We start from the raw sequence: 27,130 nt of genomic DNA on the forward strand, positions 1-27,130 counted from the left end.
TTTGCCTTGATAATAAAATTAGAGCTGTTTTACTCTTCTTGCAAAGAGGAAACCTCCTTGGTTAATTTGATTTTCTTTAAAAGGGATTCTCTTATCTAAACAAATATCTAACAGCACTCAATGCAGAAGGATTGTGTTAAATATTTCTTTTGTAATTTTCTACTGTCCTGTTCTGACTAGGTGGCAGCTGCAGTCAGTTTGAGAAGGATTTCCTGACTGCCCATAATACATACAGGAAACAACATGGAGCTCCAGCACTGCAGCTTTCTAGGGACCTCTGCAAGTCTGCACAGAAATGGGCCGATCACCTGCTATCCATCCAAACTCTGCAGCACAGCGGCACTGACCAGGGCGAGAATCTCTTCTACAAGTACAGCTCCAGTGCTCGTGAAATGCCAGGTGTGTGCACACAACCAACAAGGACTGAATTGCACAGGCTGGGTAAACAAATAAGTGTGGGAGTAGCTTGCTTATTGCGGCGGTTACTACCCCTAACCAATTAAGCTAGATACTTCACTTTGATGCAGCTCCAGCACTGCTCTCTACATCAATGTTGGGGGTGGAAGGTAAATAGAACCAAAATGTTACTAATAAGGGCCAAGAGTAAAAGATAAATATGAGAAAAAAAAGTGTGAAAGCTTGCTGGCAGATTGGATGGGCTGTTTGGTCTTCTTCTGCTGTCATTTCTGTTTCTATGTTTCTATCACAATGCACAACACTGTAAAAGATGATTCATGTGGTCACAATGCTTGTACTCCATAGTTTGAGTACTGAGTAGTTAGGTGACACATTTAAGGTCACACAATAAAATTAAGGGCCTGATGTATTAAGGGTTTTTTACATTTTGTATTTATGGAAAAAATACTCGGAGGCTCCATATTTTAAAAAAAGATGAGCCCCTAAATATAGGCATTTAAATTAAGCACCTATTTTCAGTCAAATTTTGAGCATGAGGGGGTCGATATTAAAAAAAAAAAAAAAAAAAGCAAAGCTCGTAATTTAGACCCCTAAATTAAGTCCTGAAGTTAGATGCCTATTTTCAGTCAAATTTAGGGCCTGAATCATTAGGGCGTTTCTTCCATTCTGGGTCAATGGGTAAATGCCTTGATGAACCAGGCCCTTAGTAGTCAAAGTTTTCAGCAGAAAATTCACATAAATTTAGGGTCCTAAAAATTAGGACCTGGGATGGGGAGCTTATGTGGATGGGCTCTGCACCCAGGGTTTTTGGTCTGTTCAGGAAAAACATAAGATAAACTTCCTAAAGCTAAGGGCAATCCAGTACACAATGTAAGCTTTCCGAGATCGGTTGGCCAACAAAGTAGTCCTACATCAAACGGATAAGCAGGTTGCATAAGAACACAAGATTTGTCATACTAGGTCAGACCAAAGTTCCATCAATCCCAGTATCTTGTTTCCAACAGTGGCCAAGCGAGGTCACAAGCAATGCTTCCTCCAAGGAGTGACTAGGTGTGTGCAAATTATTTTTCATATGGGCAACAATTTTTTTAAATCAACAGTTTTTGAGCGCTCCTATTAGCATTGCATTTCTGTTTATAACACAAAGCAAAATTTATGTGAGTGACCTAATGCTCCAAAATCTAGGAGCAGTCACTCATGTACTCAGCTTAGAGGAAACTATGGACACATATACCTGGGAGGATCCCAAAAGGTTGATAGAATCCATGCTACTTATCCCAGGGATAAGCAGCAGATTTCCCCAAGTCCACTTTAGTAATGGTTTATGGACTTTTCCCCAGGAATTTGTCTAAACATTTTTTAAACCCAGCCTCATTAACATTTTTCACCACATCTTCCAACAATGAATTCCAGAGTTTAATTATGCGTTGAATAAAAAAAAATTTCCTATTTGTCTTAAATGTATCAGTTAGTAACTTCACTGAATATCCCCTAGTCTTTGTACTTTTTGAAAGAGTAAATAGTCAATTCATGTTCACCTGTTCCACTCTCATTATTTTATAGACATCTATCATATCTCCTCTCAGCCATCTCTTCTCCAAACTGAAGAATCCCAATCTCTTTAGCCTTTTCTCATAGGGAATTGTTCCATCCCCTTTATCATTTCAGTTGCCCTTCTCAGTACCTTTTCTAATTCCACTATATATCTTTTTTGAGAAGCAGTGATCAGAACGGCACACAATACTCAAGGTGCGGTTGCATCATGGAATGAGTCAAAGGTGTTATGATAGTTTCTGTTTTATTCTCCATCTTGTTTGCTCTCTTGGCTGCCACTGCACACTGAGCAGAGGATTTCAATATATTATCCCCGACGATGCCTAGATCCTTTTCGTGAGAGCCGACTCACAGTTTGGAACCTTGCACTGTGTAGCTATAATTTGGGTTGTTCTTCCCTAAGTGCATCACTTTACGCTTGTCCACTGCCATTCGGATGCCCAGTCTTGCAAGGTCCTCTTGCAATTTATCATAATCCTTTTGTGATTTAACAACTTTGAATAATGTTGTATCATCAGCAAATTTGATCATCTTACTCACCGTTCCTATTTCTAGGTCATTTATGAATATGTTAAAAAGCAGTAGTGCTACTATAGATTCCTGAGGTATTCCACTATTCACCTTTCTCTACTGAGAAAACTGACCATTTAGCTCTAATCTGTTTTCTGTCTTTTAACCAGTTCTTCTCAGTCTACAATACAACATTGCCTCCTATCCCATGACTTTTTAATTTCCTCAAGTTTCTCATGAGGTACTTTGTCAGATGCTTTCTGAAAATCCATATACACTATGGGCCAGGGGGGTTACGCGCGCCGGGCCTATTTTAAAAAGGCCCAGCAATGCACGTAAAGCCCCAGGACGCGTGTAAGTCCCGGGGCTTTACTAAAGGGGCAGGGCGGGGAGGGGGTGGGGCCAGAGGCCTCCAACACAGTGGCCATTGCTGCTGTATCGGAGGATAGCGTGCTGGCAGGCTGCCAGCGCACGCAACTTGCGCCTGCCTAAGGTATGATAAAACCTTTTGGGGGGGGTTAGAGTTGGGCTAAGGGAGGGAAAGGTTAGGGGAAAGGGTGGGAAGGTCAGGCTAGGGGGGAGGGAATGGGGAAGAGCTCGGCACGTGCAAGGTGCACAATTGTGCACCCCCTTGCACGCGCCGACTCCTGATGTTATAACTTGAGCATGCAAGTTATAAAATCAGGCGTACATGTGTGTGCGCCGGGTAGCGCGCGCACATTTACGCCTGCACCACCCTTTTAAAATCTACCCCTATATTTGCTGGTTCACCTTTTTCCGCATGCCTTCAAAAAATGTAGCAAATTGGTGAGGCAAGACTAAATTGCCTAAATTTCCTAAATTGGCTAAATTCATATTGCCTTTGTCCCATTAAGCTATGTCTGTATGTTCAGTAATTTTCTTCTTTATAATTGTTTCAACCATTTTTCCCGGCACTGACATCAGGCTCACTGGTCTGTGGTTTCCCGGATCACATCTGGAACCCTTTTTAAAAATCGGCATTACACTGGCCACCCTACAGTCTTCAAGTACTGTAGCTGATTTTAATGATAGTTTACAGATTACCAACTGTAGGTCTGCAATTTCATTTTTCAGTTTTTTTTTAGCAGTGTGAGATGTATACCATCTGGTCTAGATGATTTGCTTCTCTTTAGTTTGTCAGTTTGCCATAGTGTATCATCCAGTTTCACTGAGAGTTGTTTCAACTCCTCTGAATTATCACTTTTAAAAATCACTTCTGGCATGAGTATCTGTTTTTACATCTTCCTCAATAAAGACAAAGATTTAATTTAATCTCTCCGCTATGGCCTTGTCTTCTCTATTACTCCACGATCATCTAATGGTCCATCTGACTCACTCACAGGCTTTTTGCTTTGAATATACCTGAAGAAGTTTTTATTATGAGGTCTTGATTCCACAGGAAGCTTCTTTTCAAATTCTGTCTTTGCTTTCCTTATTAGTACTTTGCATCTAACTTGCAAGGGCTTTTGCTGTTTCCTGTTTTCTTCCTTTGGATTCATTTTTCCATTTTTTGAAGGATGTTCTTTTGGCTAGAATAGCCTCTCTCACCTCACCTTTCAACCATGCCGGCAGTCATTTGGCCTTCCTTCCAACTTTTTTTTAATGTATGGGCTTCCAAAATGGTATTTTTAAACAATATCCAGTTTTTCTGATGCCTTTGCTGCTTTGCTTTTTTGCTGATGTTGATTAAGATTGTAAGAGTTTTCCTTTGTGGTTTGCCTAAGGTATGATTTGATTTATTTGTTTGCCTAAGGTTTGATTTGATTTATTTGTCTGTTTTTATTTAGTATATTTATCTATTGTATTTTAGCAAACTACATATTTTTTTGTTACCCGCCCCAGACTCTAATGGAGGGGTGAGATATAAATAAGTTTAATTAAATACATAAACTCTTTAACTATGCAGCTGCTCCTTTCAGTTTTTGCCTAACCATTTTGCTCATGCTATCATAATCTCCCCTTTGAATGTTAAATACCTTAGTTTCCTCCCTCCAGTTATTAAGTCAAATTTGATTATGTTATGATCACTGTTGCCAAGCGGCTCTAACACCATTAGCTCTTTTACCAAATCATGTGTTCCACTAAGGATTAGGTCTAAAATAGCTCCCCCACCCCTTGTTGGTTCTTATATCAGCTGGTCCATGAAGCAGTCATTTATTTAATCTAGAAACTTTACCTCCTTACATATCCTGATGTGATATTTACCTAGTCAATATTGGGATAATTAAAATCATCCATTATTACTGTGTTGCTATTTTTGTTAGCCTCCTTAATTTCTGTTAGCATTTCATCATCTGTCTTTTCACTCTGACCAGGTGAATAGTACTAGACCCCCCTCTTGTTATGCGTGCCGTCCGCGGCAGACCTGTGGCGTGGCCCTCTCACCTTCTTACACAGACTCCAGCTCCTAGTTCCTCCTCACTAGCGGCGGTGGGCCGCCAGCTCCAATCTCAGGCCGCCTCCGGTGCCTCCGGCTCTGCCATGGTCCCCAGTGCTGCAGGACAAGATGCCATTGCTCATCGGGCCTCTCCGTGTGGTCCGCGGAGAGATGCCAATACCCGCGCTCCTCCCTAGGTGCGCGTACACACATCACTGATCCTTATGAAGGGCCCGTGGCGGGAACTTGGCCGTAGCCCCGGGTGAGGATGTCAGACTCTCCAGTGTATTTAAGCTCAGGCCTCGCTCCATAGCATTGCCTTTGCAGCAGGTCTCCTCGATAATCGAGTACTGGTTGCTGCTAGAGAATCCTCTCTACACTTGTTCCAGACCTTCGTTGTTACCAGTTCCTGTCTTCCTTGTTCCTGCCCTGTCTATGTTTTGGACTGACTCTACAGATATCGACATCTTTGCTTGACTTCGCTACTGCCTATCTCCAGACCCGGACCTCCGCTACGCCTGACTACGCTACTGCCTATCTCCAGTCCTGGACCTCTGCTATGCCTGACTACACTACTGCCTATCTCCAGACCCAGACTCTGCTATGCCTCACTACGCTACTGCCTATCTCCAGATCCAGACCTCTGCTACGCCCGACTACGCTATTGACTTCTCCGTGATCAGACCATTGCCTTGATTGACTATGCTATTGACTTCTCCATGATCAGACCATTGCCTTGATCGACTATGCTATTGACTTCTCCGTGATCTGAACTCAGCATTGCTTGCCACGACTTCCACTTTGTTGCCGGCCCTGATCCAAGCCTATCTTTGACGCCTCTCCTAGCCTACTCCCTGGATGTGGACTTATTAGGCTTCGGCCTACCTTTGCTCGAGCGCCCCCAGCTAATCTCCGTTCCATTGGCGCCCGAGTTTCAATACCATACCCAGTCCAGGGTAGGATTACGCCACTTATCGTCTGCTGTCTCTGGGCTGAACCAACCTCTCTTACTAACCAACCTTGAGGCCCACCTAAGTCCTGCCGGCCCCGGCACCCAAAGGCTCAACCCGCAGGGAATGAGGGCTGGTATAGGTGAAGCTCCAGCGGCCTCTGTCTTCAGCCCACAACAGCTGCCGACGGTGGGGACTTGTAGGTCCTCACTTACGGGGTGCGTCAACCCCACCTTGGCCCAAGGGTCCACCTCCAATGCAACACCTCTGTTGTTTTATTCCCTTTCTCACATGGAATTTCTATCCATAAAGATTCTACAGTGCATTTTGTTTCCTGTAGACCTTTTATCTTATTTGAGTCTATGTCCTCTTTAACATATAGTGCCACCCCTCCACCAATTTGATCCATATTATCATTGTGATATAATTTGTATCCTGTTATCACAGTGTCCTATTGGTTAACTTTTTTCTACCAGGTATCTGAGATGCCAAATATATGTATTTTTGTTATGTTCTCTGGTCACAAGTCCTGCCTGCAACTGGCATCACTCAACCCCAGCATTGCTAATCCCTCCTGCGGCAGAGATGCTGCCACCGACAGACCTCGCCAAGAGCAACAGTCACCACTGGAGTGCTGCCATGATACCGCTAATCTTCTCCAGTGCTCACTGACTCTTGGGCCCAGCACTGGGCATGTGTGCGCACATGGGCATGCATATTATAGGCTCCATGGTAGGAAAAGTTGAGTGGCACCATCTGATGTCTTGCCTCAGCAATGAGTCTCCTACATTAGTAGTGCTTGTGGCTCCTGTGTTCCCAAGTGTCCTGCGTTCCTGAGCCTTGACTTGCCTCTTCCAGCCTTGCCTCGTCCAGCTTTCCTTGTCCAGCCTTGCCTTGTCCTATCTGTTTTTCCAATGATTTCTGTGGCATTTTGTCTACCCTTGGCCTGCGTCTCTGGATCTTAACCTCTTTCGTGGACCTGACCACGATTGCCTGTCACCTAGACCTGACCTCTTCCCTGGACTGGACCACGATTGCCTGCACCAACTTTGGCCTTTGACTTCCTCAGTCTGCTGCCTTTCCTGACTCTGGTGTGCCCCTGGACACCTGCTCTCCTCACCACACTAGGGACCCACCTAAGTCCTGCCAGCCACCAGAACCCAAGGGCTCAACCTGCAGGGAAGGTGGCTGGTATAGGTGAAGCTCCAGACTGACCTGATACAGGACACATTCGTCAGCTGCCGGCGTAGGCCTCATAGGCTTGCTTATGAGGTTGTGTCAATTACACTGCAGCACAAAGGGCTCACTTTATTTATTTATTTATTTATTTATTTATTTTGACATTTTATATACCGTCATTCCATGTAAAGATCACAACGGTTTCAAAAGTGACATTCATAGTTATAGATCAACAAATGATGGCGGGTTACAGAGGTAGTATTCATAAATATTCATAAATGTTAACCCCCAGGTTCCATGTAAACCGATCTGATATGACACATATCATGAAGGTCGGTACATAAAAGAATTAAATAAATAAATAAATAGGCAGGCATTAACATCTATCAATCGAACTGTTCCAATATATTTGACTAAACATCTAAAACATGGTCGGAAAGTAAAGAAAAGAAAATAATATAACAAATTTCATATTTTAGTCAGTACTTTGTATTGATTTTTACACTTTCATTAAATTTATTCTTCATGCTTCAGTTAGTATCTTTTGTCCTTCTTGTTATTGTAGCTCTCTACATTCTGATGTTTTAAGGTAGGTTATATGCATTTCTGAATAGCCAAGTCTTTAGCTCACATTTAAATCTCTTTCTATCTGATATCAAATGTAATATCTCAGATAGGGAGTTCTATAGCTTTGGACCCGCTATTGAAAACACACGTGCTCTTACTTCTGTAAGGTGTGGGCTCTGTATTGTGGGAACAGTCAATAGTCCTTTATTTTGAGATCTTAGTGTTCCCTGAGGTGTGTATGGTTGTATTGTCAAACCTATCATACCAGTGTTACTGGAATGAATTAATTTGAATATTAGCATTAATATTTTGAAATGGAATCGGGCTTGCACTGGTAGCCAGTGCAGTGAGATCAGCGAGGATGTAATGTGATCACATTTTCTAGTTCCTAACAAAAGTCTTATTGAGGCATTTTGTAATTGTAACGGTTTTAATAGACATGCAGGAAGACCAAGTAATAAGGAGTTACGGTAGTCTAGGTCTGAGAAAATTAGACTTTGCAATACAGTACTGAAGTCCTCAAAAGTTAATAAAGGTTTCAACCGATGTAATATACGCAACTTAGCATAACCTGTAGTAACTAATTTATTGATGTGCTTTTTCATCGTAAGGTTCTTGTCTAGCTGGATACCTAAATCCCGTACTTGATTTGAGGGAGCAATTTGGAAATTACCCAGGTCTAGAGCCGGTGGTTTAACTATTGAAGAGTTTTTACTTAACCAAATGATTTTATCTTTTTAGGATTTAATGTTAGTTTAAATTGCATTAGTTCCTTCTGTATTACTTTCATATAAGTTGAGAGTTTCGATACTGTATTTTATTATGTGTTGGGAATCCCATCCGCAGCTGGGTCCCCCCTTACCGCCAGGCATGCTTCCTGCTCTGCGGGCTGCCCCGTCCCGGCTCTGGCCACGTCAGGGCCTTCTCGCAGTGTTCTCCCCATGAGGGACACATCGCCGGCATCTTCGGGTGGCTCCGCCCCTAGGCGCGTGCATGCGCGGCTGCCCGGGATTTAAAGGGGCCGCGGTGGGAAACTTCGGCCCGGCCCTAAATCCCATGTCATCGCTAGAGGCCTATAAATAGGCTACCTCAGACCTCCTTGCCTTGCCTTGGCAACAGGTCGCCTCCTGGGAGAATCTAGTTGCTTGTTCCTGACTCCGTCCAGTATCTTGCTTGTTCCTGACTCTGTCCAGTGTCCTGCTTGTTCCTGACTTCGTTCCTGCCTTCCTGCCCGCTCCAGCTCCACTCCTGCTCCTGAGTTCCAGTTTCCACTTGCTTGCTTCTTCAGTTTGACTTCGGTTTGGTACTTGGTTTTGTCTGTCTGCTACTTATCCTCACCCTTGGCTTGCTCTCTGACTTCATCTGTCTTCAGCCGCCCTGACCTCTGGCCCGTCTCCTTGTCTTGCACCTCTGCTGCCTGCCTCGAACCCCGGGACCATCTCTGATTTCCCACGTCTTCAGCCTGCCTTGACTCAGACTGTTCTCTATACTCCTCTTCACCAGGAGACCTTCTCCTAAGTCCTTCTGGCCCTGGCACCCAAGGGCTCAACCTGCAGGGAACGAGGGCTGGTATAGGTGAAGGTCCAGTCTGCTATCCTGGTCCTGATCTGCCTCCCGGCTACGAGTACCACTGCAGGCCTTCCTTCAGTGGGTCCACCATACACTCTAGCTGGCCCAAGGGTCCACGTTCTCAACAATATGATTTGGAGAATGGAATGTAAAACTGTATGTCAGCATACAAGAAGAAGGTAATTCCTAAATCCACTAGTAATTTACACAGTGGGAGCATATGGATGTTGAAAGTGTTGCTGAGAGGGCTGAGCCTTGAGGGGTACCTGTATCAATATGGAAAGTATCAGATATGTGATTGCCCAATTTGACTTGGAATGTTCTATTAGATAGAAAGGAGAAGAACCATCTGAGAACACAATCGTTGATCCCAATTTTGCTCAGCTGTTGGCAGTGTCAAAGCCACGTAGCTGTTAGGTCGATTAGTACTAGAAAATTAGATTTATCAGCATCAAACCCTCGTAAAACAGAATCTATTAATGAGGAGTAATATCTCAGTTGAACAATTTTTCCTAAATACAAATTGATTGGGAAAGAGACAATCATGGTCTTCCAGATGATTTACAAGTTAGGATAACACTGCTTTATCAAGTACTTTTGAGAGAAAGGGCAAGTTGGATATTGGACAGTAATTGTCCCAATAGTCTATTCTACCAGTTTTATTTTTTAGAATTGCCTTTATCCAGCTTGTTTTAACCCATGTGGAACAATTCCTTCTGGAACAAACTCAGCATGGCTTTACCCAGGGCAAGTCTTGCCTCACAAATCTGCTTCACTTTTTTGAAGGAGTTAATAAACATGTGGATAAAGGTGAACCGGTAGATATACTATACTTGGATTTTCAGAAGGCATTTGACAAAGTTCCTCATGAGAGGCTTCTAGGAAAAGTAAAAAGTCATGGGATAGGTGGCGATGTCCTTTCGTGGATTGCAAACTGGCTAAAAGACAGGAAACAGAGAGTAGGATTAAATGGACAATTTTCTCAGTGGAAGGGAATGGACAGTGGAGTGCCTCAGGGATCTGTATTGGGACCCTTACTTTTCAAAATACTTATAAATGATCTGGAAAGAAATACGATGAGTGAGATAATCAAATTTGCAGATGACACAAAATTGTTCAGAGTAGTTAAATCACAAGCGGATTATGATAAATTGCAGGAAGACCTTGTGAGACTGGAAAATTGGGCATCCAAATGGCAGATGAAATTTAATGTGGATAAGTGCAAGGTGATGCATATAGGGAAAAATAACCCATGCTATAATTACACAATGTTGGGTTCCGTATTAGGTGCTACAACCCAAGAAAGAGATCTAGGTGTCATAGTGGATAACACATTGAAATCGTCTGTTCAGTGTGCTGCGGCAGTCAAAAAAACAAACAGAATGTTGGGAATTATTAGAAAGGGAATGGTGAATAAAACAGAAAATGTCATAATGCCTCTGTATCGCTCCATGGTGAGACCGCACCTTTGAATACTGTGTACAATTCTGGTCGCCGCATCTCAAAAAAATATATAATTGCGATGGAGAAGGTACAGAGAAGGGCTACCAAAATGATCAGGGGAATGGAACAGCTCCCCTATGAGGAAAGACTAAAGAGGTTAGGACTTTTCAGCCTGGAGAAGAGACAACTGAGGGGGGATATGATAGAGGTGTTTAAAATCATGAGAGGTCTAGAATTGGTAGATGTGAATCGGTTATTTACTCTTTCAGATAGTAGAAAGACTAGGGGGCACTCCATGAAGTTAGCATGGGGCACATTTAAAACTAATCGGAGAAAGTTCTTTTTTACTCAACGCACAATTAAACTCTGGAATTTGTTGCCAGAGGATGTGGTTAGTGCAGTTAGTATAGCTGTGTTTAAAAAAGGATTGGATAAGTTCTTGGAGGAGAAGTCCATTGCCTGCTATTAAGTTCACTTAAAGAATAGCCACTGCCATTAGCAATGGTAACATGGAATAGACTTAGTTTTTGGGTACTTGCCAGGTTCTTGTGGCCTGGATTGGCCACTGTTGGAAACGGGATGCTGGGCTTGATGGACCCTTGGTCTGACCCAATATGGCATTTTCTTATGTTCTTATGAACGAGAATGATTAATTAAGGATGTGATTGTCGAAGTGATAACAGAGTGTACTTGTTTCAAGGAATTTGCCAGAATTGGGTCATGTGGGTGAATAGCAGGATTAATCTTAGCAATGATTTGATTTATTTCAAGATTAGTTACTCTGTCGAACGTGGACTACTTAACCAGGCTTTGGGTGCTTTTTGTAGAAGAGCAGATAGGGAATTGAGTTTTCAACTTTTTTATTTTGTCTACAAAGTATGTGGCAAGCGGCTTTTGAGAAGATGTTTCTTGAGATGGAAGATGACGGGTCCTTAATTAAATGTTTTACAACTTCAAAGAGCAATTTAGAATTATATATTACCCCGTGAGTCTGTTTACCATAGTTATTTTTTTTGCTTTATTGGTTAGTGTGTGGTATTTTGTTAAGAGTGATCTATATTTTCCTAGGGTTTCAGGAGATGGGCGTTTTCACCATTGTTTTTCTAGTTTTCTAAGGTTCTGTTTAGTGTGTCTTAAATCATCATTGTACCAGGGCTTCTTCTGTTTAGAGATATTCCTTTCTTTGTTAATCGTTTTTGTCTGGACAGGACTGAGGTTTTCAGCTACGTCGTTGACAATCTAATCCCAGGAATCAAATACCAAGGAGGCATTGGCTTGATTTAGTTCAGGGAGCTTATTTTCTATTGATTCTGCAAGTACCTCCGAGTCTATCTTTTTCCTGAAGGTAAAAGTGTGATTGTTATCTATACTTTTAAGAGTTGGGTTGAGTAAGGTTATTTCCGCCTTTATTAATTGGTGGTCAGACCTAGGCATTATGTAATGTGAGAAGAATTGATTAGACATGTACTGGTGTTGGCAAATATTAGATCTAGAATATATCCTGCTTTATGAGTAGCTTTTGAAACAAATTGGGACCATCCCAAAGCTTCCAATGTCTCTAAAAACATTTCACAGACTACAAAGCTCTGGGTTCTTCTACATCGAGGTTAAAGTCTCCTACAATTATGGTAGAATCTGATGAAGGAAACACCTTAGCGAATAATTCAATCAGTGATGAGCAATCTGTTTGTAGTATACCTGGAGGACAATAAACCAGTCCTATGTTTAGTTGAGGAGATATTAGAATTGCCACCTCATAGGAAGAATTAATCTCTACTTTGTAAGACACTAGTTTAAGTTCTTTTTTACCAATTATTAATAAGCCCCCTTTTCATTTAGGTCAGGGCTTCCCAAACCTGTCCTGGGGACCCCACAGCCAGTCAGGTCTTCAGGATATCCACAATGAATATGCATGAGATACATTTGCATACAATGGAGATTCAAATAAGCAAATTTGTATCATGCATATTCATTGTGGATATCCTGAAAACCCGACTGATTATGGGGTCCCCAGGACAGCTTTGGAAAGCTCTGATTTAGGTGTAGGAAAATGAAATACATCATAGTTAGGATGAGAAATTTAGTTTAAGAGCACATTATCGTTGGCATTCAGCCAGGTTTCAGTGATGCAAAACATAGTGGGATTTAAATCCTCTAGCATGCCATTTAATAAGAGCAGAGTAAACATTAAGCAGGAAGCTTTAGTGGCAGGGTTGTTACTTATCGTAGGGAAGACCAGATTTGTGTTCCTTCTTTGCTTCTTTCTTGGGACACTCCTTAAATCTCCATAGAGACCCCATCCTAGCATAGGCTAGGTGAAGCACATCTGATCCATGATTGTAGCAATTACGACAAGGATGAATGAATAAACACTTTCATGCCGCTCTTTTTCAATCTCTGCATTCAGTGCTATGCATTGTTAGAATCCAGCTGCCTTCCCAGAATCTCTGGCTTCGGATGCTCACTGTGCGGCAGGGAACCACCACTGGACGCCCTGGCACGTATGCGACTAAGACCCGGCAGAGGAATGCACAGGCGTATGTGTGCATCGGCATGCACAATTTTGCACACATTGGAGGGAGAGCTGGGCATTCTCCTCGATGAGGTCACATGCTCCAGATTACTTAACCTGCCTGAACCTGGACTCTGCCTTGGCAAACAGGTTCCTTAGCCTATTCCTGGTCTTTGCTTTGCTTGCTGTTTGCCTGGTTTTGGATTCTGCCTCCTTGCTGCCTGCCTTGACCCCGGATTGTGTTGCATTTCACTTGCCTTCCATCGGCGGGATCCTGGATCTTTTGTCGGACTCTGTTGCTGCGTTCTTCAGTTTGGCTTGGTTCCTGTCTCTGGCTCATCCAGGTTCCTGTCTTTCGCATGGCCTGATTCCAGTCTTCAGTTCCGCTCCAGTCTTCAATTCTGCTCCAGTTCACCGGGCATGTTCAACTTCAGCCTTGTTACACGTCATTAGTCTTGCTCAAGCCATCAGCCTTGCCCTTGCTAGTTCTCTGCTTCAACTTGTCTTTGTCTAACCTTCAGCTATATGTCCTGCTTTCATACAGTCTCATGGACTCTGTCTGGTCCATGTCATGATGCACTTGCCTGCCTTTGGCACAGGCCTTGGGCCTTGCCTTGAGGTTGTGCCACGGCACAGGGACTCACGCATTAGCTGCTCCTGTTCGTCATCCAAAACGGCTTAGGAGTGGCCGAAGGGCTACCCCCAGGAACCACCAGAGGGCTGCTTGGCCCTGACAGTTTGACGAACCCATGAGCTCAGTGAACGCGACCCCGAGATGAGACATTGCTGCTTTGAGCCACCAGATGCAAGAGCAAAAAGCAGAATTGATTGGTCTCCTGCACCAATTCATGCAACAGGCTCAGCAGGAATTTGATCAAGTAAAAGATTCATTATAGACCTTGTCTCAGCATCTAGATAAAATGCAAGTTTCATGTCTGGCTCCTGCCCCAGTGCCTGACCTGGGGGGTCCTGCACCCGCACCCATCCAGACTGTGAAAACCGTGATTCAGCTTCCTCCACCTCCGAGGTATAGTGGCAATCCTAAGGGGTGGAGAGGATTTCTCAATGTCTGCAAGGTGCAGTTTGAACTTTAGCCAACTCGTTTTCTTTCTGACCATGTTAAGATTACCTCTATTCTTTCCTTGTTGGATGGCCCTGCTCTCGCCTGAGCTTTTCCCTTGTGGGAACAAGATGATGTGCTTCTCAGAAATCTGGATAACTTCACGCAACAATTTCACTTAAGAAAATGCCATACTGGGTCAGACCAAGGGTCCATCAAGCCCAGTATCCTGTTTCCAACAGTGGCCAATCCAGGCCATAAGAACCTGGCAAGTACCCAAAAACTAAGTCTATTCCATGTAACCATTGCTAATGGCAGTGGCTATTCTCTAAGTGAACTTAATAGCAGGTAATGGACTTCTCCTCCAAGAACTTATCCAATCCTTTTTTAAACACAGCTATACTAACTGCACTAACCACATCCTCTGGCAACAAATTCCAGAGTTTAATTGTGCGTTGAGTAAAAAAGAACTTTCTCCGATTAGTTTTAAATGTGCCCCATGCTAACTTCATGGAGTGCCCCCTAGTCTTTCTACTATCCGAAAGAGTAAATAACCGATTCACATCTACCCGTTCTAGACCTCTCATGATTTTAAACACCTCTATCATATCCCCCCTCAGTCGTCTCTTCTCCAAGCTGAAAAGTCCTAACCTCTTTAGTCTTTCCTCATAGGGGAGTTGTTCCATTCTCCTTATCATTTTGGTAACCCTTCTCTGTACCTTCTCCATCGCAATTATATCTTTTTTGAGATGCGGCGACCAGAATTGTACACAATATTCAAGGTGCGGTCTCACCATGGAGCGATACAGAGGCATTATGACATTTTCCGTTTTATTCACCATTCCCTTTCTAATAATTCCCAACATTCTGTTTGCTTTTTTTACTGCCGCAGCACACTGTACCGACGATTTCAATGTGTTATCCACTATGACACCTAGATCTTTCTTGGGTTGTAGCACCTAATATGGAACCCAACATTGTGTAATTATAGCATGGGTTATTTTTCCCTATATGTATCACCTTGCACTTATCCACATTAAATTTCATCTGCCATTTGGATGCCCAATCTTCCAGCCCATACATGTTTCATCATCTGCCACAAATTCCTTTGTATCCACCAAGACACCCACGCAGTTGGTGAGTATGCAGTAGAATTCCATACCCTAGCCTCTGAACTTAGGTGGAGCGAAGATAACCAAATCACCATTTTCTGGCATGGTCTGTCTGGAAGAATAAAAGATGAATTAGCATTTCGGGATCCTCCTTTGTCCCTCGAAGCACGTATTGCCCTAGCTATTTCTATAGATCTAAGATTTCAGTTCATGAAAAATAAAATTCCCAGTGGACCGCTTCTGTGGTTCCCAGACTTCCATATTCCCCACATATTATCTCAGAATCTCTGAGGGTGGCCAAATACGAAGAACTTATTCAATTGGGTAGTAATCAACTCTCGCTTGACAAAGGTGAAAAGCACACAACCTTTGTGTTTACTATGCTGCATCAGACCATTTTTTCAGTCTGTGTCCCCTGAGACTAGAAAATTCTGTACAAAGAAGCCTCATTGGGAAGGTAGCCTTCCATCCTCCTGCTTCCTCTCCTTCCATCCTCCTACTTTGGAAAACACACCGTTCAGACTAAAGCCTTCGTAGATTTTAGAGCTGGGGGAAACTTTATCCAGGAGCTACTTCTATGCCAGTGTAGTTGCCCTACTACCAGTTCAACTACCCCTTGTGTCATTTCATTTGTCTATGGAGAACTCCTATCTGGTCATGTGACCACAGTTTCCTTGTCCATTACAGTATAGATTGGGTTTCACCAAGAGGAACTTCGGTTCTATGAACTACCTAAAGCATTCAGCCCTCTTATACTTAGAATACACTGGCTGGGTCTCCATCAATTATCCATTAATTGGAGACTTTACAGATTAATGAATGGGGTCCATCTTGTCAGGAGCATTCTACTGTCTGGAATATCTTGCCTGAATTACCAGAGTTGCCGCTCCAATGTACATCCTGCTCTTATGTGTATTCTGAGGTTTTCCTGTTAAAATATCTTCATCCATTGATCATGATCAGTCTTGGCCTCCAGCCATGTCATCAGTCTTGTCTTTAGCCACAGCCATGGTCCTGCTTTCAGCCATAGCCAAGTCCTCAGTCATGAATCATTCTTCAGTTCAGTCTCAAAATAAAAAAATCTCTGGATCTAGTGTCTGGACCTCCGAGCCCCCAGTTGGTAAAGAAGTACCTTCCTCAGAAGCTGAAAAGAAGAGGCTTGAGGAGGGGTACTGTTAGAATCCAGCTGCCTTCCCAGAATCCCCAGCTTCGGATGCTCACTGTGCAGTAGGGAACCATCAGTGTGCGTTCTGACAAGAACATGACTAAGACCCAGCGGAAGAACACACAGACTTACATGTGCATCGGCAGGCACGATTCGGCGCACATTGGAGGGAGAGCTGGCTTTTCTCCCCAATGATGTTGTCATATGCTCAAGACTACTTAACTTACCTGAACCAGGACTCTTTGCCTTGGCAACAGATTCCTTAGCCTGTTCTGGTCCTTGCCTTGCTTGCTATTTGCCTGGTTTTGGATTCTGCATCCTTGCTGCCTGCCTTGACCTCGGACCATTCTGGTTTCTGCCTGCCTTGACCCCAGACTGATTACTGGATTCTTCTTGCTCACTACCTGCCTAGACCCCAGACTGGTTACTGAATTCTCCTCACTTGCTGCCTCCCTTGACCCCAGATTTCTTCAGTTCAGCTTGGTTCCTATCCTCTGCTTGGCCTGGTTCTGGTTTTCAGTTCTGCTCCAGTTCAGCCTTGTTACAAGTCATCGGTCTTGTTTCAAGCTGTCAGCCTTTTCCTTGCTATTTCTCTGTTTCAGCTTGTCTTTGTCTAGCCTTCAGCTATATATCCTGCCTTCGTACAGACTCTTGGACTCTGTCTGGTCCATGTCAGAATGCGCTTATCTACCATTGGCGCAGGCCTTGGGCTTTGCCTTGGGGTTGCACTGTGGCACTCGGACTCACGTGTTCGCTGTTCCTCTTCGTCACTCCAAAAGGGCTTTGGGTTGGCCAGAGGGCTATCCCCAGGAATCACCAGAGGGCTGTCCGGCCCTGACATGCATTCTAACGCTCTCTTATTTTTTAGATTTCCAGCATTTGTATACAGACATTTCAAACTATGGATTTTGTTTGAATTAACAATCTGTTTATCAGTTGACAGAGGTAATTTGGAATCTTTCTGCTCTGCTCTTTTCCTAAAGGTATATGGGCTATGTTAGCGTTTATTGTTACTTCTCTATTGGGATGCCCTAATAACCCTGTCTTTTAGTATCCTTCAAAGATACATGAATCCGAACCATGAGCTGCTGAATGACTCTGCTTTCCCCCATCATCTGATTTAAAAGTAGCTCTGTCTCTTTTTTAAAGGTTAGTGCCAGCAGCCTGATTCTACTCTGTTTAAGGTGAAGCCCATCCCTCAAGAATAGGCTTCCTCTTCCCCAGAATGTTCTCCAGTTCCTAACAAATCTTCCCTGCACTATTGTCTCATCCACACATTGAGACTCTGGAGCTCAGCCTGCCTCTGGGGTGCTGCGAGTGGAACAAGGAGCATTTCTGAGAATGTCATTCATCATAAAGCCCACCCACCTCCTTCCCCTTGGAGTTAGTTTCAGGTGTGAGAGAGAAAAAGGAAGAAAAAAAAATAAAGTGCGTAGCTTGCTGGGCAGACTGGATGGGCCGTTTGGTCTTCTTCTGCCGTCATTTCTATGTTTCTATATGTTTCTTATATAAGCTAAGATGCAAGACTGAAGGGGTCTATGCATGGGCATGTGATATGTTGGCATTCTTGACATGCTCAATGAGGTAAAGTCAAAGTTTTAGAAACTTTGACATAAAGTTCTGTGCCTGGTTCCATCAGAAGATGTCACCCACTTGTGAGGACTGACACTCTGCTGGCCTCAGAGAACACTTGTTAAAGGTAAGTAACTCTGCTATAATGTCACTTATCCATCTTAGTGGGAGATGCATCAAGCTGTGATAGGGCTCTAACACAAGTTAAACAGCATTGTGAGATAGTGCCTCTAGTGTTCCCCTATTTACCTGTGCATCTAGCCTGGTCCACTTTAAATCCCCTAAGGAGAGTATGCTCTGTGGACAGGATCCTGCAGGGCAGGTGGAGCTCAGAGGGCATGACCCAGAGACTGGGGAATAAGAGATGGGACCCAGGTGGGGATAATCAGACCAGTACTGGGTCTCCAGAAGGAAGGCAGCTCCTGTTGAGTAATGCTGTCCCAACACTGAGCTGAGAAGAAGCTGAACTGTTAGTAATTGAGTACACTGTTCTGAAGGGAAGACAGTCCACTGTTGTGTGTTTGTGAAGCTATAATAAAAACAAGTGTTTTAAGAAAGGCTGGAGTCAGACTAGTTTATGCCTCCAGGTCTGTGGAAATCACCGCTCATTCCCATAACCATATATTGTGTGATTTACTCTGTTTATCATGCAATGCATGTGATATTTTGCATAGACTTGCCCAGTTTCCTTCCCCCATTACAGTGAACTGCTTTGCATGGAATTTTCCTGCATGAATATTGCAAAGCCATGCAAAGCAGCTCGTGAATAGGCAATATGATATAAATAAATTAACATGGCCAACTTAGAATATTGTCAAGCACATTAATTTACCTACTCCTCCTGAGGAAACGGTCATTTATAGCAGGAGACTCTGGACCTAACGTGGGCTCTCAAGGCTCCCACATTAGATTTAAAGAGCCACGCAAAAAAAGCCTGCTCAAAATCAAAAAAAGGTGTGCAGGGGTCAAAGCTGATTCCCCTCTTCACCCCAGGGCTGCCACTTGAGGCGGCCCTAACATGCCAAGTTAAAAATAGATTGTAACCTTTCCTGTGACAACAGCCTCCCAACTCTGTAAAAAACAAACAAACAAACATAAAACCTTCAGTGCTTGTAATGTTCCAGAAGGTCCCCCCTTCCTCCCAACCTACCCATGATCGTCGGGGTAGAAGATCATGTAACCCTCCCCCTCCCCCTCAATCCCCTAAGTGACAGAAAACCTTGAAACTTGCTATGAGTACAAAGTACTCGCTGACACTTGCTGTGAGTACAAAGTTCCTGCTTTTTTCTGCAGATACTTTTTCCTTAGAAAATAATGCATGCAGATTTGAAAATGCAATCTAGGCATGGGCTTTTCCTCCCCTGACATTACCATGCCCCCAGTTATGCCGCCTTTCTAAGTGGGTGAAGGTACTCGCATTATGGAAGAACAACCAAACTTTTTGCCAGATTAAAGGTGGGCAGTTTTCAGACACCCCTTTAAACTGGGTAAATGGCTTTTAAAAATTGCATTTGCCTCTTGCTTGACTCTGCTGCTTTCGCTTTTTAGTTCATTCTATTATCTGGTCAAAGCCCCTTTTTAAAACATATGAATTTGTGAAGATTTCAAATTATATATTTCAAGAAGTACTCAAGAGTGAGGTACATAATTGCAGAGAATGTTACTGGCTGATGTAATATATTGTGGGTGCTCTTAGCGAATGGTAGATAGTGTGTGTCACTAGGTACTCCAGATAACACACACATAGTATGTGTATTTTTACATTCAGCTAGTCATCCATATTATCTGACACGCTGTGTTTTTGTGTCTTTCCATGTTATTAACTATATTTGTGTTTTTTCTTACTCAAGGGCAGGAACCGGTAGACTCATGGTATAATGAGGTCAAGAACTATAATTTCAGCAGACCTGGCTTCCATGGAAACACAGGTACAGTGAGCTGTCACAGAGTATCTCAGCACCAGAAAGAGGTACAAAGGCTGTTCAGAGACATGTATTGGAAAGGACATTCTAGGCCAAAGCATCATCATTTGAGGCTTGAGTAGGACAGACTCAGGAACAACATCAGAAACTATTACTTCATGGAGAGGTGTTAACGCTCTCCTCCTCCAGAGGAAAGGAGTAGCAATCTGTAGGGATGTGAATCATTTTTTGACGATTTAAAATATCGTCCGATATATTTTAAATCGTAAATCGGGGAAGGGGGAGGGTGGGAATCGGGTAAATCGGGGGAAGGGGGAGGGTGGGAAAACCGGCACACTAAAACAACCCTAAAACCCACCCGACCCTTTAAAATAAATCCCCCACCCTCCCGAACCCCCCCCAAAATGCCTTAAATTACCTGGGGGTCCAGTGGGGGGGTCCCGGTGTGATCTTTTACTCTCGGGCCTCCGGTGCATTGTAGAAATGGCGCCGGCGCTACCTTTGCCCTGTCATATGACAGGGCAAAGGTAGTGCCGGCGCCATTTTGTTTTTTTGTCCCCCGACGTCAGGAGCGTAGGAGATCGCTCCCGGACCCCCGCTGAACCCCCAGGGACTTTTGGCCAGCTTGGGGGTGTTACGGCTATGGCTGCTGTGCAACCGCCTCACCACCAGGGGTCCCTCTAGTGCTGGCTCTCCTGACAGGCCCAGTCCATCTCCCCTGTCCACTCTGTGTTCTGGGCTTTCCCTTATAACCCTGCCTGACAGTTCCCTCGGTGCTTCGGCATCGAGCTCACCTGGGCTCCCTGCTCTAGCCTTCCTTCCTTGCTTGCTGTGCGTTTGGTCCCTGGACCTTGCCTTGCGCGGCCTTCGGGCCTTATTCATTCCTTTCCTTGCCTTGCCTTGTGCGGCCTTCGGGCCTTCTACCTTGCCTTGCACTGTGTGTGCCTTTGGGCCTGCTACCTTGTGCTGTGTGTGGCCTACGGGCCTTCTGACCTGCCTTGCCCTGCTTACTGTGTGTGGCCTACGGGCCTTCTGACCTTCCTTGCCCTGCTTACTGTGTGTGGCCTACGGGCCTTCTGACCTGCCTTGCCCTGCTTACGGTGTGTGGCCTACGGGCCTTCTGTGTGTGTGTGGCCTACGGGCCTTCTGACCTGCCTTGCCCTGCTTACTGTGTGTGGCCTACGGGCCTTCTGTGTGTGTGTGGCCTACGGCCTTCTGACCTGCCTTGCCCTGCTTGCTGTGTGTGTGGCCTACGGGCCTTCTGACCTGCCTTGCTCTGCCGCCTGCCCTGACCCAGCCTGAACCCAGACACTGCTATCTGCCGCCTGCTCTGACCCAGCCTGGACCCAGACACTGCTACTTGCCGCCTGCCCTGACCCAGCCTGGACCCAGACACTGCTACTTGCCGCCTGCCCTGACCCAGCCTGGACCCAGACACTGCTACTTGCCGCCTGCCCTGACCCAGCCTGGACCCAGACACTGTTTCTAGCCATTCCTGTCTCTCTCCACCTGGAGCCACCCTTCTGGGTGGTGTTCACGACTCCTGACCGGAGCCCATTCGTAACAGGGGGGGCTTCCTGACCCCCACAAGACTTGCCAAAAGTCCAGCGGGGGTCCGGGAACGACCTCCTGCACTCGAATCGTTTTGCCGTACAAAATGGCGCCGGCCATACGCCGGCCGACGGTCGGCCCCTGTGACATAGTGAGGGCAAAGGCTATCAGCGCCATTTTGAATACTGGCAGCCAACGGCCCGAGTGCAGGAGGTCATTCCCGGACCCCCCTCTGGACTTTTGGCAAGTCTTGTGGGGGTCAGGAGAGTCCCCCAAGACTTGCCAAAAGTCCCTGGTGGTCCAGCGGGGATCTGGGAGAGATCTGCACTTGGGCCGTCGGCTGCCAGTAATCAAAATGGTGCTGATAGCCTTTGCCCTTACTATGTCACAGGGGCTACCGGTGCCATTGGTCAGCCCCTGACACATGGTAGGAGCACAAGATGGCACCGATGGCCATGTGACAGGGGCTGACCAATGGCACCGGTAGCCCCTGTGACATAGTAGGTCAAAGGCTATGGCGCCATTTTGAATACTGGTACCAAGGATGTGAGTGCAGGAGATGGCTCCCGGACCCCCCACTGGACCACCAGGGAGTTTTGGTAAGTCTTGGTGGGGTCAGGAGGGTGGGGGGGTTTGTTTAAATTGGGTCCTTTAGGCGGCCGAATAATTCGGTGAGATTTGTTGTATTCGTGGGGAATCGCGATACGTTTCGCTTCCCCACGAATACAACAAATATGGTCCTATACGTTGCGGAGTGCCAATTCGTAGGGAACGAATGCACACCCCTACGGTACAATATTATCTTTCAACTTTGCGAGAAATGGCTCAGGGGCAGTCACCATTTTTGTTTCAACCAACACAGTTTTCTTGCCGTCTTTCCCTTTATCTCTTAGATTATGTGAGGCTTACGTTGATATTCCAAAAAAATCCAAATCACAGCACCAGTATCTATGTAGATGTTGCATCAAAAGTCACTCCTTTCAAGTCACCAAAAAATGCAGTTGATGAAGAAAATACTTAGACCCTCATGGAACTCTCCATGACTGCGACTGCTCAGTTAGGTGACATAACCGGAAGCTGTCTGTGCATATCATTCTTATCTTTATAACATTAGCTGGTTGATTTCAAAACCCTATACGCGTGATATGTGCATTACTCAGCCCAGCGTGCATTGTGTGGATTTTAAAAACTGCGTGGGTATGCACGTATCTCCCACTTTACGCTTAAATCACAAATTGCAAAAAAGGGGCAGGGTGTGGATAGGCCATGGGCAGGTCATGGGTGGGCCGAGTCTGTAAAATTAAGTCAGCGTGTAAGTATTTACGCGCATATATGCCGCTTTGGTCCCCCTACTGCTTAACTTTACTTCTGCTATGGATGACGTGTAAGTCATGTACAGAAAAAACTAGGCTAGTTAGTGGGGTTTTAAGGGTTGGGGCTAATAGGCTAAAAGGGAGGCAAATTAGCTAGGGGGTTTAGGAAGTCATCTTCTTTAATGGGGAGAACTGGGAACGACTTGGGGAAACAGGTAATTGCGTTGATCGCGTATTTACTAAAATCCTCCCCACGTAAGTGATCAAAGCGGCATTTGTGCGCATCAATATTAAATCATGCACACATATACGTGCGCATAGCAGATTTTATAACAGGCGAACGTATACGCGCATATACAGGCATATGTTATAAAATTGCCTCATCCATGTGCGTGAGCTGGCAAATGCATGAACATGTGCTCCCCCAAGTGGGGTCTTAAGATTCACTTTTTTGTCAAATAGAACTCCCAATAGCATAATAAACTAGAACTCAAGTTTTTTACAAATTCACATCATTCTAATGGTGACATTAAAAAAAAAACCCTCAAAATAATTCTTTAATTTAGACCCCAAAATTGACTTTGTGCCCAGAATACTAGTGGGCCTTTGTGGTAGTTGCATGTCTTCAATTCGCAAATTACTTTGACAGCTTAATAAGACAAAATTTATGAATACTCTGAAGAGATAAAAATCAAAGCAAACTGGAATACTGTAATGTGGCCTGAAGCCAGATTCTGAGCCGGAATAACTGCTTAGCTCAGTTTGTCGGATGAAACAACACAAAACAAACAAAGACTGACACCACAAAGGACAATGAACATCATTTCCCATTCCTGGAGCCAAAACTCTTTTGGCCAGAGCAAGTTTACAAATGACTTTTGTTCTTTACACTTTCTTTACACTTTCGAATAATAGAAGGACTAGGGGGCATTCCATGAAGTTAGCAAGTAGCACATTTAAGACTAATCGGAGAAAATTCTTTTTCACTCAACGCACAATAAAGCTCTGGAATTTGTTGCCAGAGGATGTGGTTAGTGCAGTTAGTGTAGCTGGGTTCAAAAAAGGTTTGGATAAGTTCTTGGAAGAGAAGTCCATTAACTGCTATTAATCAAGTTTACTTAGGGAATAGCTGCTGCTATTAATTGCATCAGTAGCATGGGATCTTCTTGGTGTTTGGGTACTTGCCAGGGTCTTGTGGCCTGGTTTGGCCTCTCTTGGAAACAGGATGCTGGGCTTGATGGACCCTTGGTCTGACCCAGCATGGCAATTTCTTATGTTCTTATGTTCTTACCATTCAGAGAAAGAGAGAGAGAATCCTCAGTAGCATAAAAAAACTACAGTTAATCAACATCAATAGCCTCAAGAGAAAGAAAGAGAGTTCGACAGAAAAAAAAGGAAGAAAAAATTAGCAAAGTGTTTCAGAAATAAGAGACAGCAAGGGAAAGGAGAGATGGTTTAGAAGAAAATCTGTATAGGCTCATAACATAAATAGCAGCAAAATTGAAATCCTGGAAAACTGCTCACAGCACCAAATTTGTTACAGATCTCTTTATGAATGTGGTAAGAAACTACCCACTGCCCTGAAACACAGATAAGGCTAGTGTCCTGCAGGCCCCTCTCTCTCAGGATCCGTTGCCCTGACATACAAGCAAAGCCTGTATCCTACAGGCTCCCTTTCTGACAGGATCTAGTTTACAAAGTACTTCATGCCACCTTCACACACTCACACCTTGAGTCAGCGCAACAATAGATTCCAGGATAAGTGGTGTTTGCTAAGTTACAGTCCAGAAAGCACTTCAGCAAAAGTAATGTACAGATAATAGTTGCAATAATATAGTACAAATGCTTTTCGTACAATTATTAGAAAGGTGGCTAAAGGTTCAGGATTCTCTGAGCTGACTGTTCCTCTTTCTCTCTCACTGTTTTTGTTATCCCTGTTATCTCTCTCTCTCTCTCTCACTGTTTCTATCTCTGTCTCTGTTACCCCTGCACTCTCTATATATATTATTTATACCATTTATGTCTGCACGTCTGTAAGCATGATTTAGAGATTGCATGAAATTTCCTAAAACATAGTCTAGGGAGAGAGAACAATGGGTGTTCTCTTGTAATTCTAACTCCCTGTGCATCTTTTGTTTACTTCTTCCTTTTCCACTCTTGTATATTCTTCTAGGGGTCAGCAGTGAGAAAACTGAGTCCAATGAGGCCTACCTTCTGAATGCATCTTAAGCCAAGCTTACCAGTCTTAGGCCAAGCAAACTTATTACAGTTTTTGCCTCCTATGACCTAACCCCACCTCTAATACCACCTACATTTCCTGGTGGTGAAAGGACATGCGTTGTTGATCCATGTGTATACTTTTTCCTACATATATGTAGGTAGAAGTGTACACATACAATTTTCAAACAGGCTTTTGAAAATTGCCTTATAAGTTACCCTTTTCTGACATGCTGTCATTTGGTTAAAACTTGAGGAAAAATGTTGTTCTGTTTTAAAAGAAAGTTCAATGTATTAATCATATTCCAAGATCAACGATGTCAAAAATACTAAAGTTCAGATAGATCTTGGTGATAACTCACAACAAGCACTAGTAAATTTTTTTAATATGAATGTAGGACTGCCAATATTTAACAGCATATACTTGAATATAATATGCTGTGTAGCTCTGATCCACTTTTAAGTTATTTTTATATATATTTTTTTGAAATGCATGTTAAAAGGTTTTGTCCAAATCCTTAAGTTGAAAAACTCTCATTAAAGAACTATTATCCACCAAATTCCAAACAGCATAAGGAGTGAGCTACCAAAGTCGTTAAAAGTCACCTTTCAAAATCAAGACAGTTACTTCTCTCACGTTATGTGCACGCTCGTGAAACACAACTCGACATGAATTTATGTTTCGGACAATGCCTGTGTCAGGGAGACAGCGTTTCTTTGAAGGCTCACGTATGGACGGGCATTGTCCGAAACATGAATTCCTGTCGGGGTCTGTTTCATGAGCGTGCACACAACTTGAGAGAAGTAACTGTATTGACTTTGAAAGGTGACTTTTAACAACTTTGATAGCTCACTCCTTATGCAGTTTGGAATTTAAACATAAGAACATAAGAAATTGCCATACTGGGTCAGACCAAGTGTCCATCAAGCCCAGCATCCTGTTTCCAACAGTGGCCAATCCAGGCTACAAGCATCTTGCAAGTGCCCAAGCACTAAGTAGATCCCATGCTACTGATGCCAGTAATAGCAGTGGCTATTCTGTAAGACAAATTGATTAATAGCAGTTAAAGGACTTAACCAAACCTTGTTTAAACCCAGCTACACTAACTGCACTAACCACTAGAGATGTGATTCGGCCGAACCTTTTGGTTCGGCCTTCATTATCGGCCTGCCATGGGAAATTTTGTTTCCCACGGTTCGGGCTGTTTTTTTTTTCGGCTGTCCCGAACTGAAAAAAAACCAAACCACCCCAACCCTTAAGATTTAATTAATTACAATCCCCCACCCTCCCGACCCCCCCCCCCCCAAAAAAAAACTTGCCTAAAGTCCCTGGTGGTCCAGCAGGGGTCCCAGGATCGATCTCCCGCTCTCGGGCCGTCGGCTGCCAGTAAACAAAATGGCGCCAGTGGCCCTTTGCCCTTACCATGTGACAGGGGCTATCGGTGCCATTGGCCAGCCTCTGTCACATGGTAGGACTTCAATGGACAGCTGGCACCACCTTAAATAATGGCACGGGCCATCCATTGCTGATACCATGTGACAGGGGCCGGCCAATGGCACCGATAGCCCCTGTCACATGGTAAGGGCAAAGGGCCATCGGCGCCATTTTGATTAGTGGCAGCCGATGGTCCAAGTGGGGGAGATCGCTCCTGGGACCCTGCTGGACCACCAGGGACTTTCAGTAAGTCTTGGGGAGGGGGGTTGGGCAAGTCTTGGGGGGTTGCAATTAATGAAATTTGAAGGGTTGGGGTGGGTTTGGGAGGGTTTTTTTATGTGCCCTTTCTCCCCCCCCCCCCCCCCCCCAAAACGGTAAGAAAACCACACAAAATATTGTGGGTTTTCCTATCATTTTGGTGACACCCTGAAACACGACGAAATAGGAAATATCGTCTATATTTCCTATTTCGTCACAAACGAATGCACAACCCTGCTAACTACATCCTCTGGCAACAAATTCCAGAGCTTAATTGTGCATTGAGTTAAAAAGAATTTTCTACGATTAGTTTTTGTTGCGCCCATCATTGGCAGGCAGCTGCGACCTTTGCTGCTCACCTCCTTTCTCTATGCAGCTCCGAGTCTGGGGAGAATGTCGGCCTCCGCTTCCACACTCCAACCCTCA

At 44.2% G+C, this 27,130-nt stretch overlaps 1 protein-coding gene across 3 annotated transcripts in view; it reads left to right on the plus strand.

Annotated features, from left to right (window-relative positions):
• LOC115097266 overlaps positions 1 to 27,130 on the plus strand; it is a 199,237-nt gene that overhangs the window by 64,114 nt on the left and 107,993 nt on the right. For all 3 annotated transcript variants that reach the window (XM_029612932.1, XM_029612934.1, XM_029612933.1), the window contains exons 3-4: positions 181 to 399; positions 19,859 to 19,936. In XM_029612932.1, the coding sequence (XP_029468792.1) occupies positions 181 to 399; positions 19,859 to 19,936 (297 nt within the window). The remainder of the gene's footprint in view (positions 1 to 180; positions 400 to 19,858; positions 19,937 to 27,130) is intronic.

Source organism: Rhinatrema bivittatum, chromosome 8 (assembly GCF_901001135.1).
Source record: "Rhinatrema bivittatum chromosome 8, aRhiBiv1.1, whole genome shotgun sequence".
In the NCBI taxonomy this organism is placed as follows: Eukaryota; Metazoa; Chordata; class Amphibia; order Gymnophiona; family Rhinatrematidae; genus Rhinatrema; species Rhinatrema bivittatum.